Genomic DNA, 14144 nt, shown 5'->3' with positions numbered 1-14144 from the left:
TAAAACATTGCATTGATAACTGGTCATAGCCCAGTTCCTCTGTAAAACAACAACATCCCGTCCATGATGGAACAAGGCCCCGCTGCGGTTCCAGGTAAATAAGAATAGAAGCAAAACACGCAAAAATCACAACTCCATATGGGCACATTTTTTTTCCATATTTTGAACGCTTGAAACGCTTGAACGGTGCCACGCAAAGAAACAATAAAAATCAAATAAAGAAAATAAAGAAACGAAAAAATTGACCACAACTGCCTCTCCACCATGAGGATTGTCGTCATGACTATTCCATTTGCTTGGGTATAGCCTGTGGTATGATATGGCATAATTATCCGGTAGATCGACATCGAAAGAAAACAACATCCAAGCACCAGATCTCATACGCCTGAAGAAACAATCAGGGAGCGGCATCATGAAATCATGAGTACCACTCCAGGCCAAGCATGCCTGACTGAATTGTTTCAGACAATCCAATTAGTTGCTGCGGCGGAGACTGTTGGAGTAAGGTCCAAACATGTGCGAGATGTTCTCGAGAGGAGGGCTGGTACGCTTGAGAATGGGACCTCCAATGGGACCCCAGGTGACACGGGTGTCATTCGAGCTCAGGGGCACATTGTCGTTGAGCTGAAGATCTCCAATGCGGGGAGTGGAAGATCCGTAATCCCTCTGGACGGTGGCACGAGAGCTGTTCGACTCCGACTGCTTGCGAGCAGGGATATCAACGTGAGCGAATGAACCAAAGTTCGAATCCCACGCGGCATGGTTCTTGGGGAACATGACACCACCATCGGAAGAAGTGTTCGAGTCGTGCTGGTACACGTGGGAGGACTGGACACGGTGGTTGGGCTCAATCGGCTTGTTCAGGGCGTCTTCGAAGGTATCTTCATTACACTCGGTCAGGCTATTGATATTCCGGTAGAGGTTCCGGGTTTGAAAGTTACCGTCATCCAAAAGACATTCGTTGGGACGTTGGTCGGTATCGATAGTGATCATGCTGCGCAGCGCGGGGATAGGGGTGCGAACTTGATCGCGGCCAAATGCCTGAGTGTCATAACGGGCGATAGCTGAGGCGCGGGGGGAACACTCGCCGCTGCGATCGCTGTCACGCTCGCTCATCATACCGTGACGAGTTGAGCCCATGTTTCGGTTACGGCCACCACGGTGGGAGCCTTTCCAGTTGCTGACATGATGTCCATTGGGAGCCCCGTTTCGGCCACCGCGGTTACCAAACCCGTTGTGACCTCCACGGTTGGATGGTCCACGGGGAGGGGACTTGGTGAACTCGGCAGACTTGCTCAATTTCGGGGTTTCACAGACATTGGACGCCTTGTCGGCGTTGATCTCGTCAGTAGGCGAAGCCGAGGACGGCAGGGCCCGCATGGGGGGTTGCTGATCCGCAATGGTCAGCTGGGGGCGATTACGATTTGGGTGCAAAAGGCTGGTTACGTTGAACTTCTCGCGGTACCAGCGGGGAATATCACGCAGCCCAAGTTTCTCAATCAACTCCTGCTCATTGGGCATTTCATGTTTGTACAAGCAACCTGTGACATCGGGTCAGTCAAGGCCTCATAGAGTCTCCGTCATGTGGTCAACTTGCCTTGCTGGGAGTAATCGCATTCACCGTGGCGAATCCAGTACGAGCAGTATTCCTTCTTGGAAGTCGGAGCCTATGTTGAAAGGGTTAAATAATGGACCATGACATGACAGGAACACTTGGCCATACATGCTTGTTGCCGACGTGGTTGTTCTTTGTCTGGAATGTCGGCGCCATTGGAGAAAGTCCGTTGGAAGGAGTGCCTTGACCGACACGTCCGTTGTCGATTCCCTTGAAGAGAATGGCTTTGGCAGATGCCTGCATGTCCTCAGGGACATTCTTATCGGTGATAAGCTGCAGCAAGAGGCTGTGCATATCAGGCAGACCCTCAGAGGACTTGGGAAGTCCCTCGACAGACCAAGGTTCGGGACGTTGGGCAGCCAGGCCACAGCTGGTCATACCCTGGGTCTCCCCAGCAGTGATGATACGAGGGGCACCATGGATGGTGACGTTAGTGGGTAGCTCATCAACTGCTACCAGAGGAGTCAAGGACCCATCAGGACGGGTGCAGAAAAATTGAGGACGACCAGGAGCCGCCATCTTGACAAAAGGCAAATCTTGCTCAAGAATAAAGATGAGAGACTGGGGTGGATAGGATTGTGCAGTAAGAATGGTCTGTATGGTACAGAAAGGAAGAGGTAAGAGGGATGAAGAAAATAGGTGGGAAGAAGTGTTTGTGCGAGAAGGGGGGGGAGGTGACAGGTGACAGGTGACAGGGTGATAGCCCTAGAGTTGACAAACAGGACAATAGCAAAATGGGAAGATGGGATGGGAAACTGAGATTCGGGAAAACACAATCTCATATATTGGAGAGCCCCAGCTCATGAAGCCTGCCTTGCGCTAACTATCTACATATCAAAGAGATATATGAATTAGATCTACTCAATGAACTATACTATTCTAGATACATCGGATATACTGAATACACAATGGGATCTATCTGTGTTTAAGCTCACAATAAGGTCGCCATGACAAAGACGCCCTGGTCCATCAGACCGGGAAATGAGGGTACAATGTTGCAGGTGGCATGCAAACATCATTCTATGCATATCAAAGAGCAGATAGATCTAGAATAGTGTAGGAATAGACCAATTAAAGGCACGAATAAGCTGTGTATCATTCGGCGACTGTTACATTTGGCGCGTAAAGGCATCGTGGACGTGTGTCTTGGCAAGGTTGGCCGGCTACCTGCAGAACATACTTAGTCCAATTCTAAATCTGACCTTCCATGCTGCTTCTGCATGTTCCTTGCCTTCAATGTGCTTATATCAATGCTACATATGCTTAAGGCTCCACCAATACTCATGTCCTTTGTATTGTTTCTATGGGTAGAGGGTGGGACACGAAGAATATACTAGTACAAACAAAGATTGAAGTCTTACTATATGAGAATGACACAATGATTTAGTCTCTTGGTTCGTCTAGGTCTGTGTGAGTTATGTTGTCTCGTAAATATACACCTCTTCGACCCGGTACGACTTATCGTAGCGTCCCTTTCCACCTTATGCCAACTATATTTATTACCTTGGAACTATACATCTTACTTTCAGTACTCTAGAAAAGCTACTAGGCATTCTTTTTCACATTAAGGAAAACTTGTATTGCTTGCTTGAAAATAGGACAAAGTGCTTTCGGGCGGTCACCACAACTACCACAACCCATCTAACCTGCAAGTAGCCTATAAACACATCTAGAGGCACAAAGTCGAAATTGATCATGAGCCCAAAGAATCCAATAAGAAATATCATCTGGTGCTGTTCTTCTTTCCCGTCATGTTGCATGTTGTCACAATAGACAATGCGGCTCGGGTACGGGTGGCTTAGCTTAACCTAAATTTTCCGAAGCCAACAATCATTGGCTGCAGAATAAAATCTCCGAACGTTGCAAATCCACCAAATCTAGCGTAAGATTCCAAGCCAAATAAACCCTTGTATAGAAACAAAACAAATGAAACGAAAAAATTTATCAACTGCAATTCTGCCAAGGCTATCCTGATGGATGACCTTGGCCATGGTATGCTCCACTTCTACAACCCATCCCAGGGACTTGACAGCCGGTCCTCTTGCTTGAACTGGTTGTCTAATTCCTGCATTGAGATACTTCCTTTCATTTCATGTCTCCATTATCATCTTGGCTGGATTTCCCCCGCGTTATTTTGATTGTGTACCGAAGCGTTCTTCTGGTAGCATTCTCGCTTTCTTGACTTGATTCTGTCGGCGTTTTTCTGTCGCCATTCTCGAGATCTCGAGCTGAGTCGCTCTGCGTTCTTCCGCCAGTGTTCTCGATTCCTCAACCTGATTCTGTCTGTGTTCTTCTGCTGTTGATCCGTTTCTTTTCTTCGACGACCTCACCCACATCCAAGTCATTGTTCAGCTCATGCTTCAGTTGCAGCAGGTCTCTTGTTAGATTAGATGGAGCTAGCACCAAGCTAGCTGGGTTGTAGTTGTCGAGACCAGTGTAATTTTACTAGAAAACATGCGGAATGCTGCCAGACACTGGCCACAACTGGAATAGTTCCCATGGATAATATGACAATTCAGTGGCCTTTGACAGGCCTTAGTTACTCTCCCCATTGCCTGAAACATACGATGGAGAGCTGGCCTTTTGGCTTTGTGTCAAGGGATCTCGGAACATGTGTAGGGGACTAGACTGCGCTTAGAGTCAGAGTGGTGGAAATTTGCCGTCGGCCCATTTGGCTGGATCTTGAAGGCTAATGGCATATCAGTATCCTAGTAAGATGGTTCTTGTTTGAATTCAGTAGCGGTGGAGGCAGGGAAGAGGGACATGTGGAGTGATGAAGAAGGATGTCCGTATGCACCTCTTTGTTTATTTAAAGATTTTGCGTGTCACCACTAAAAATCCCTACGGCTTATATGGTGAGATTTAAATGTTTGCCTGATTTGGACTGCTTTCTAGTCGTCATTGATATCGGAAACTATCCTATCTAGTAAAGTATTTGCTCAAAGGTCCATAGAAACAAAAGAAATGGATGCAAATAACTAAAAACATCGATCTCTCTACTTTCCTGCGATACCATCGCATATCAGAGTGGACCTACTTGTTCTACGGAGTACAACATGCAATACTATAATCATACAACTTCATATTGATTCTCTCAATTTACTCAATGTATCAAAACAAAGCTGGATCAAAACAAAGCTGGATCAAAACAAAGCTGGGTATCTTTCGCTCATAACGCTCAGAACAACCCCCCCTTTTTTTGGGAGACATACCAAACTCTCCCAATGCAAGTACACAAACAAAACAAAACAAACCAAAAATCAGAGAAAGAAAGAGGGGAGCCGCGGCTCATCTCTGACGGTAATCACAAAGTGATCAAAAGACGCCCCTACTGGGGCCGGCCGTGGCAGTAGACATTATTTAGTCTTTCGACTCAGTACTTGCCCCTGTTAAATCGGTAGGGGCACGGCTCACCCCGCTAACTGAGGGCGAGGTGAAAATCCGAGACTCCGCCTGAGTGGCAGACGAAGCCTTGCTCCGGGCAGTCTGCCCCATTGATTTGAGAACACCCCGAAGGTATTTTTTCGCCTTAAGGATGAGGGCCGGGTCCTCCGGGCTCTCTTCCAGCGTATCCAGCATAAGGCTGACCTGCACCCGTGACTGCAGGTGGGGGCAGATCCGGCGGCCACCCCAGTGCGCCAGGCCGCAGAGGCCACAGAACTCGACACCAGCCGAACGGAGTGGGCACTGCCCAGGGATGTGGCGTTGTTTGCACGCCACACAAGGACGGATATCAAGGTGGTAGGTCACTGGGGGCGGGGAATTAACACAACGGAACGCGCGTGCGACTGAGAATCATGTACAGTTAACGAACTGTGTCTTTACACGGCAATACGGAATGATAGGGTATTAAAATCAAAAAAAAAAAAAAACAAAAAAAAGCAATAACTAGGATACGCATGGAATATGGATTAGATCTCACCTTGCTGTCCTGCACCTACATGAAGACCAGGTGTGACAACATTTGTAGTGCCCATTTGTGCCTCAGTCCTGTCGCCGTCATTTGCGGTGTCCATTGGCTCAGCTCCATCGTATGTAAGGTCCATTGGCTCAGCGCCGTGATCGGACTCGAACTCGGTCTCATCACCATCATCCTCTGGCTGTTGGAACTCATCGTCATTGTCAGCTGCACGCTTTCGCATCTTGCTAGGCGGCTTTCGGGGGCTAAGATTCTCATCGTCGTCAACTCCTTCGATAACAATATTGTTATTGTAGCGGGGTGTGCCGCGCTTTCTTTTACCGCGCCCAAGACCTTCAGCTTGACGGTTAGCTTCCTCCTGCGCTTCACGCTCACGCTCCTGCAGAATCTTCTCCCACGCCGTAACATCCACAGGCGTGTCCTCAGTCTCAGTCACTTCTTCAAGGCTACCTCGATCCTTTTGCCACACCCGGGCGAAATTGAACTGCGTCTGCTCATTCTGGTCCGAACTTCCCTCGCTGGCAATTTTCTTGACCTGCTCAGCCTGGCTACGGTCCAACAGCTTGTCAATGGAGTCCACATCGTAAGTAATGTCTGCCGAGTCATCGTCATTGAACAGTGCCTCCGCACCATGCTTGAGGATGGACTCTAAGTCTTCTTTATCTTCATCGGCCTCGATGCGATCGATAAGTACGTGATCGAGTGCCATCTTGGTTTTACCTTTCTGCATGATTTTTTCCTCCACTGACGCGCGCACTACCAGGTGGAAAACAAGGACTGTATTCTTTTGCCCGATTCGATGAGCACGCGACAGAGCCTGCATGTCTTGTTTTGGATTGAAATCCGGATCCATGATGATGACCGTATCGGCAGTGGCGAGGTTAATTCCGACACCACCGGACCGCGTCGAAAGCAAAAAGGCAAAGAATTGGGATTTCGGCGCGTTAAACTGGTCGATCTGTTGCTGTTTTTCCCTCGAGGATAAGTTTCCATCCAGGCGACAGTACTGGAGTCCCAGTCCAGTGAGGAAGTCTTCAACAATGTCGAGGTTCTCTAAAAATTGACTGAAGATGAGGACGCGGTGTCCACGCTCTCGAAGTCGCGGTAACATCAAGTTCAGCAACGTAAGCTTCCCGGATGCTTCGACCAAACGCCGATGGGAAAGCTGAGAGTCCAGAGTCTGCTCTTCGATGTCCCGGTTATAAATGAACGGGTGACAAAGACATTTGCGCAGCTGCATTAGGATATTGTTCAAATTATGGCGCTCTGCTTTCTTCAACTGCCCGACTTGCTTCTTGCAAATAGCCTTGAGAAGCTGCGGGTTCTTTTGAAGGATCGATTTGTACAGCTTCTTCTGCACAACAGACATCGAAACTGGAATGATGATTTGCACCATCGGGGGTAGGAACGGCAGAACCTCTGCCTTTGTTCGACGCAGGAGACATGGCCGAATCATGTCGTGGAGCTCGCGAATCGCTTCCCTGTCGAGGGCTCCTGCGTATTTGGCCTCCAACTCCTCCGCATTGTAAGTTGGGTCGATGAACTGAACCAAGTTGAAGAGCTCTCTGATATTATTTTGAAGCGGTGTACCAGTGAGCAGCAACTTGAAACCGAATTTCATGCGACGAAGACGCTCATAGAGCTGGGTCTTGTCATTCTTGAGGCGCTGACCTTCATCAACCACCAAGCCAGCCCAATTGATACTGGACAAGACTCGCTTAGCCCCATCGTCTGCCATGCTCTCATACGAAGCAATAACCACATGGCAACATAGAGTGCCATTCTCGTCAAACATCTCATGGTCCCTGGCCATCTCGCGAGCGAAGGCACTCCCATAATAGGTGACAACCCGGATGTGTGGCGACCAGCTCTTGATCTCTCGGCGCCAGTTTGGCACAGTCGCATTTGGAACAACGACCAAGAATGGAAAACAGTCTAGCTTATCGATCAATGCCGCGAATAGGGTGATGACCTGGATTGTCTTTCCGAGGCCCATATCGTCAGCAAGAATGGCGTTGGTTTGCTTGAAGAACATGTACAGCAGCCAATTCACGCCTTCCATCTGATAATCCATGAGCTCACCACCGGTCACCAACGCAGGCTGAGCAGTCAGAAGAAGGCTCTGGTCAAACTTCTCTCTACGGACATCTCTGAGACGGCTTTGAAGATCTTTCGGCTTCGGGACGTGGACATTCTCTTGGCGTACTTTGTCGATAAGAGCGGTCTGGAAATCCTCCCAACGAGCTGTGTCAGTCTGTTCTGGGGGAATTTCCCAGACTGAGTCTTCGTATGACAACCCTTTGTACTTGACGTATGCCCGTTCGACCATCTTGGCGTTTGCTCGATCCTCCTGGGATTTAGGCTCGGTGTGATATTCCACATCAAAAACAATGTCCACTCGCAGATTGTCTTCGGGGACAGCCTCAGCTACTGTCATAATCGGTTTGGTGGATCTTTCTGACTTGAGAAACGCCTTCATCTGGCTGGCAGGAATCCTGGCCCAGACCCAGTCTCCAGTCACCCAGGTAACACGGAAGTAGGACAGCTTGTGCCACTTGACGAGATATAGTTTGTCGATCTCTGGGATCATCTCAACCAACTGCGAGACGACTTTGACTTCGGGATTCCTTGGTTTCCAAGCAACGATCACCTGGATTGGATTGGCACCAGGAGGTGATTTAGAGCATTCGTCGCATTGCCAGTTATCAGGATCAATGTGGGTAAGGTTCTCCTCTGCCGTGTTTGGTAGATGCTGAATATGGAAGGCTCGCTTGCAGCTATGGCTGCCACCAAGGCATCTGATGAGGATATTATCGACATTGTTGACACTGGACATATCCACGGGAGTAATCGGATCTATGCCACCATTGGCTTCCCGCAAGTGCTGCTCAGTCTGGGAAGAAAGAGTCTCTCGCAACGGCTGCGACATGGGTCCTTCGTCTCTACACACGGCACAATGGCCTAAATGAGGCTTCATGTCATGCTCTTGGTGCTTGATCCCCAAACACCGACTGCATTGAAGAATGAAATCCCCTTCGTCAACCTTGGTGACCAAGTGCTTTCGGCTGGTTCGATCGCCAAGACAACCTTGATGGTATGACACGGTACAACCTTGGCAGAAGACCAAAGACCCCTTTTCACGGTCATGATCTCCATGGCCGCATTGGGTGCATGACTGGGAGTGGCACAATCTGAATTTATTGTCCTGTGGTAGTTCACGGAACTGCTCCCTCGCACCCGAGAACTTTTGGTGCTTAGGCTGCTCAGGTTCAACCGCAGAATATTCGTCGTCTTCGAAGCGTTCTTTCATATTGCGTCGACGGGTCTGTCGCAGGCGAGATGATACTCGTTTGCCTGTATCAGAGGCAGAAGACTGTTCAGACCATTCGCGATCACGTTGCTTTCGGCCCCTCTGCGCACCCCTTCTCGGAGGGCGGCGTTGGCGGCGTTTGGTTGGAGGATCATCTTCATCTTCATCCTCATCACTGGACTCCTCTGAGTCAATCTCTTCACGGCGGCTTTGATAGTCGTCTTCATCTTCTTCATCATCACTGCGGAAGAAATTGTTGTATGAGACCAACGGCGCGCGTCGTTGGCGGTTTCGTGCAATTCCCCAGTCCATATCTGAATCATAGTCCGCAGGACCATCTCCACCCGCGTAAATGAAATGTGGGATGGGGGAGTGGTCCATTGCGAGGGGGTCAGGGCTCTGTGAGTCACGGTTGAATTCACGCAAAGCCTTTCGTCCGTTCTTGAGGCTTTTCAAATCTTTGGTGGTCATCTAGTGAAAGTCATGGTCAGTTGAACGGCGCCTAAGATTGATTGATTACTTGTGTTCGCTTACAGTTTGAACTTCACCACTTTTGAGTCTCACAATGAGCTTTGGCTCATGCATGTCGACTGCAAGAATGCGATGAACCTCAAAGTGACCGGGCAAATACTCATAGTCATCAGGGTTGTTAACCACTGGGACGATGATCTCAAAAGACATTGTTGATTCTTTTGAGTTTCTAGTGATATGTTGCACTGGCTGGAGGGCATTTTCAGGACCCTCAGGTGGGATGGTGGGAGGAGTACAAGAGGGAGCGCTCTGGAACTGTGCTAGCAATTGTGCAGCCACAGCATCAGCATCATCAGAGCTATCAGAGCCTGGAGAATTGTCTCTAGATTGAGACATGGTGATTTTCCGATTGGACCAAGAATCAGCAAATTGGGATGGCGTAGGAACCGCACATGCGGCTCCTACAAAGAGAAAAGAAAAGTCAACTGAACTGAAGCTAAGCAGTGAATGGATAACTATTTGATTGATGATAGGATTGCAGATCCCAATGGGAAAAAAAAAGCAAACTTTGCGTGGACTGGATGCTCAAAGGAAAGATGAATTCAAATTGATAAAGAACGGAACGAATGAATGGATGAAGAAGAGGAGTGAGAGAGAAAAACAAAGTCGAAGTCGAGAAGACTAAGTGGGAAGATTAAGTGGCATACACGAGAAGTTCGCGTTGCGCGTCTAGATCCGATAGCGATAAGTACGGCAGAGGGTACATACCGATCGTGCAATTCGATGTCGAAGTTCTCCAAAGCCGCACGGACGAAACTGCAAAGACCAGAACTTCGTCGCGATGCTCAGTACTATCTCAAGAACGGGCCTGGATGGTCTTTCTAGAGTGATCCGCTCCTCGCATTCTACGGTCTTGGCGATTCGGCATGCATCATTGAATTCAGCAATTGGCGAAGGTATTCGCAGATCTCAGACCGCGGACAGAGATAATCGGCGCGGCAACGACACTCGTTTTCCTAAACGCGAACGAGAATACGAGGGGAAATACGGGGCGCGACAGTATGAGAGATCAGGCGAATCTAATTTCGCTGACCGTCAAACCAACGGATCCCGACAGTATGGGCAGCAAAAATACGAGAGATCAGACCAAACCAACTTCAATGACCGTCGAACAGATGGAGCACGACAGTATGGAGAACAGAAGCCCGAGAGATCGGGATTTAACTCCGGTGTTCGTCGAAGCTATGGCCAGGGTGAGCGAGAATACGGAGCAAAAAAGCCCTGGACATCGGACGGTGTAGGTCGTAAAGACTATGACCGCCGACAATCGCCATGGAATGAGAAGTCTCAATCACCACGAGAAAGCCGAAAAGAAGAAAAGTTTGAGTTCGACGAGGATGAGTTCATTCGTTCTGGTGATTTCCGAGGACTACCCCGTGAACATCAATCTCGATTCCAATCACGATTCCAATCGCGAACACAAGACAGTCCATTCGCACAATCGGGACGAGAAAGACCTTGGATGGATGAACCACGGGAGAAAGAGCCAGTAAGACCTAGGGCTCACCGAGTCACGCGCAGCATGCCAGAGCGGGTGAAAGAGAACGTCAAAGTGCCCGATACAATCCCCTACACCACACCAGCATCTGAGTTCATTTACGGCACCAGTGCGGTAGAGGCGGCGCTGCGCTGCAGTCGGCGTCAACTATACAAGCTCTATATCTATCAGAGCACGGAGGAAGAGCTAAGTGCAGCAAAGGTCACAATCCGCAAACTAGCATTGTCAAAGAACATTGCAGTAAAAATGGCATTTGCAGGGTGGGATCGACTCATGGACAAGATGAGTGCTGGACGCCCTCACAATGGGTGCATTTTGGAGGCATCTCCTCTACCAAAATTACCAGTGCGTGGCCTCCTGGCTGTTCCATCTATCTCCGAGGAATATTTCCGGACGGAGCTTGCACCACAAACCCGGGAGGAAGCTGCAGTAAATGGCACGGATGATCGTATCCAGATCCATCATCCTTCTCCGTCCCCGCATGAGGCCGAACAACGCCATAGATACCCAATTGTCTTGCTATTGGATGGAGTGGTTGATACCGGTAATATGGGCGCTATCATCCGCTCATCATATTTCCTCGGTGTCGATGCAATCGTTCTGGCTGGTCGCAACTCCGCACCAATGTCTCCTATCACAATCAAATGTTCTGCGGGTGCAGCAGAAAACATGCCTATTCTTCATGTGACAAATGAAGTTGATTTTATTCAGCGATCCCAGCAAAACGGGTGGCGATTCTATGCTGCAGATGCACCACTTCCTGGCTCTGTGCACATGGATCATATCTCGGCCGATGGTGATCAAAGCGGGGCCAAACTGCCCTCCACTACTGGGCCTAGTGTCATAATGATGGGCAGTGAGGCTACTGGATTGAGCTCGCATATCAAGTCACATGCAGATGCGATCATCAGTATTCCCGGCGCCCGGCAAAGTTCTATTCTCGGCGTTGAATCGGATCCTGCCCGCATCGACAGTCTGAATGTGAGTGTCGCCGCCGCGCTATTGATGGAGAAGTTCTTGCGAACCCCCATGACTGTCGGTGAGATCGCCAAGAAGGAAAAGAAGGAGAAAACGTGGTGATTTTACTGTAATAACTATGTATTCTAGCATTTACACTACATCTTTGTACAATAGCACATAATTGGAGTATTTGATTTGAGTCTTTGTTCGAGTCTGTTTTGAATTAGGGTTAATCACACCAGCTCGAGGAACCCACTCATGTTTTCTATTCGTGAATCGTAGCAGTTTCTCATATAGCGGCAAGTGCATTCTGTAGTAATTTATCTTCCTTGACTCACAATAAATATGTCTACAGACTCCAGTAATTCACAGTCCGTTTACATGATACATATCATATGCCTAGCTTGACTCCGGAGGCACAGAGAGATTCTGATGCAGCTCCTTTCGCTGCACAGCACCGAAGCGAAGATTGCCGGCATCGAAGACCTGTAATTATCGTTAGCTTGTGCGATTGTGAACTCCAAGAATATATCACTCACTGCATAGATAGCCTTCAGGAAGGTATCTCCCAGGATGTCCATGGTCATAGTACCACGACTCTGGATGCCTCCATAGACATAACCAGACTTAGCCTCAGCAAATCCAAGATCTTCCTTTTGCACAACAAACTGCGTATCACCAACAGCAAAAGATATAACAGGCAACTTATTAGCCGGTGTGTTGGATGGGAAGATCCATCCCTGGCTCTCATTGTCATACTCTGCCCCCGGGATAGCATCATAAATGGCCTGACAAGTCTCATCATCCACCAACGCCAAGGTAGTCCCTGTATCCGCAATAGCCTTGTTTCCAGCCCGGGCAATCGACTTCCCATTCACTGTCGCCGAGGCAGAATCGAACATCCAGAATCCCTGGCTGTTATCGACGGGAGTGTAGTAGATCTCTGCCTCGGCGGCCTTCACCGTGTCCTGATCAATATAACCAAAAGTATAGAATGACTCGCCCTTATCCGGCTCATCAGAGTCTCTCCACGACCCTAATTTCGCGGTGAAGAGCTCGGCTGACTTCGGGATATCGGTCTGCGAAATCATATTCTCCACAGGCGTGCTGACGGGCTCGGGCTTGACGGTATTGATATTACCGAACGCAAGTCCCAGCAACCCATCCCCAGCACCTTGCTCAAATTGCTCGGACAATAAATCAGCGATCTCAACGGCCTGGCCTTTGACCACCAGCCCACCGATGTTGACATTATCGTTGCCGACCGAGCCAGAGGCAGAAGAGCCATCACCGTACTTGATCTGCCACGATGAGCCTTCTTTCTCTTTATACGTGCTGGACTTGGTCGGATCGAAGATTGTATGGTTTTTGTACGCCGACAAAGTCTTAGACGGCAACTCCGTGGACCAGACCTAGACAATCTTAGCAACGTTCATATCGCACGGAGAAGAGCGAAAGAAATCCACTTACCCACAGATCCGCAGATCCGGTATCGAAGTCCAAACTGAGCGTCTGGGCAGGTGTGCCAATAGCAACTTGTGCAAGATACATCGAGTCATTCTGCACGTCGTTGGCACTCACTTGCCCAACCTGATCGCTAGTAGCATCCTTCTTCTGCAGCACCTGCTGCAACCGAGCACGGCCTCCCACGGGCTTATTGGTGTACTGTCGGCCACTTTGCACCATCCTGGTACCGAGAAAATACGGGCCTTCCTTAGTCGGCGTGAAGTGATACTTGCGCATAGCGTACAAGTACGACTTCGTGCCGGACTTCTGGTAGTGCGGGTTCGCGATGAGGTTGATTCTAGGCATGGTGGGGGACTTGGATAGTTTTGATTTGAGAAATTTGAGCATGGATGGCTAGAGCGCGGGGTCTCCTTAAGTATTTATACTATGGGATGTTATCATGCAATGAACTGGGGCTTGAAACAAGCGTCGTCATGGCTTTTAAGTATTGCGACGTCTAGCTAGGAGGCTAGGCATTTTTTAGATTGAGACCAAGTCTAGAAACCTGAATTTCCGTCATTGCAGGCGACTCAGGGTTAGTGTTGTTTCAGCAGCGTGATATGGCGCCAGGGTGGCATCCGATCTGCACGGCGTTGCGGACTCCGGTCAGGCGGGGGTTTTCGGAATATGCAGGGATTGTACAGGAAAATATACGATAAGCCTTTGCAAGTAGAACAAGTAACTCTATTTCAATTACAAAAGTACATTAAAACATCATCTGCGCCGATCCCTAACAAAACCGTCCCTAATACCCGAATCACCAATAACAACCGTAGCAAACTAGCAACGTACACACCCGTGGACA

The 14144-nt window shown here is 49.0% G+C and overlaps 4 protein-coding genes across 4 annotated transcripts; 1 reads left to right on the top strand and 3 right to left on the bottom strand.

Moving 5' to 3' along the window:
* Positions 1 to 474: 474 nt before the first annotated feature.
* Positions 475 to 2134, bottom strand: LCP9604111_7577 (uncharacterized protein; the record flags this gene model as incomplete). The annotated part of the gene is made up of 5 exons (XM_039075624.1): positions 475 to 881; positions 942 to 1389; positions 1447 to 1541; positions 1622 to 1667; positions 1724 to 2134. The coding sequence occupies 5 exons, from the start codon at positions 2132 to 2134 to the stop codon at positions 475 to 477; spliced, it is 1407 nt and encodes a 468-aa protein (XP_038926443.1).
* A 2841-nt stretch (positions 2135 to 4975) lies between these two features.
* On the bottom strand, positions 4976 to 9711 carry LCP9604111_7576 (uncharacterized protein; the record flags this gene model as incomplete). Its single annotated transcript, XM_039075623.1, has 3 exons — positions 4976 to 5403; positions 5538 to 9315; positions 9379 to 9711. 3 exons carry the CDS (start codon positions 9709 to 9711, stop codon positions 4976 to 4978), a joined length of 4539 nt encoding a protein of 1512 aa, XP_038926442.1.
* A 445-nt stretch (positions 9712 to 10156) lies between these two features.
* On the top strand, positions 10157 to 11953 carry LCP9604111_7575 (RNA methyltransferase, TrmH family; the record flags this gene model as incomplete). Its single annotated transcript, XM_039075622.1, has 1 exon — positions 10157 to 11953. The coding sequence occupies one exon, from the start codon at positions 10157 to 10159 to the stop codon at positions 11951 to 11953; it is 1797 nt and encodes a 598-aa protein (XP_038926441.1).
* Positions 11954 to 12232: 279 nt separating this feature from the next.
* On the bottom strand, positions 12233 to 13645 carry LCP9604111_7574 (pepsin-like aspartic protease; the record flags this gene model as incomplete). Its single annotated transcript, XM_039075621.1, has 3 exons — positions 12233 to 12319; positions 12373 to 13245; positions 13304 to 13645. 3 exons carry the CDS (start codon positions 13643 to 13645, stop codon positions 12233 to 12235), a joined length of 1302 nt encoding a protein of 433 aa, XP_038926440.1.
* Positions 13646 to 14144: the final 499 nt, after the last annotated feature.

Source organism: Penicillium roqueforti, assembly GCF_015533775.1.
Source record: "Penicillium roqueforti strain LCP96 04111 chromosome Unknown scaffold_24, whole genome shotgun sequence".
Classification (NCBI taxonomy): Eukaryota; Fungi; Ascomycota; class Eurotiomycetes; order Eurotiales; family Aspergillaceae; genus Penicillium; species Penicillium roqueforti.
The sequence above is the reverse complement of the archived record's forward strand: the minus strand, read 5'-3'. Positions and strand labels throughout refer to the sequence as shown.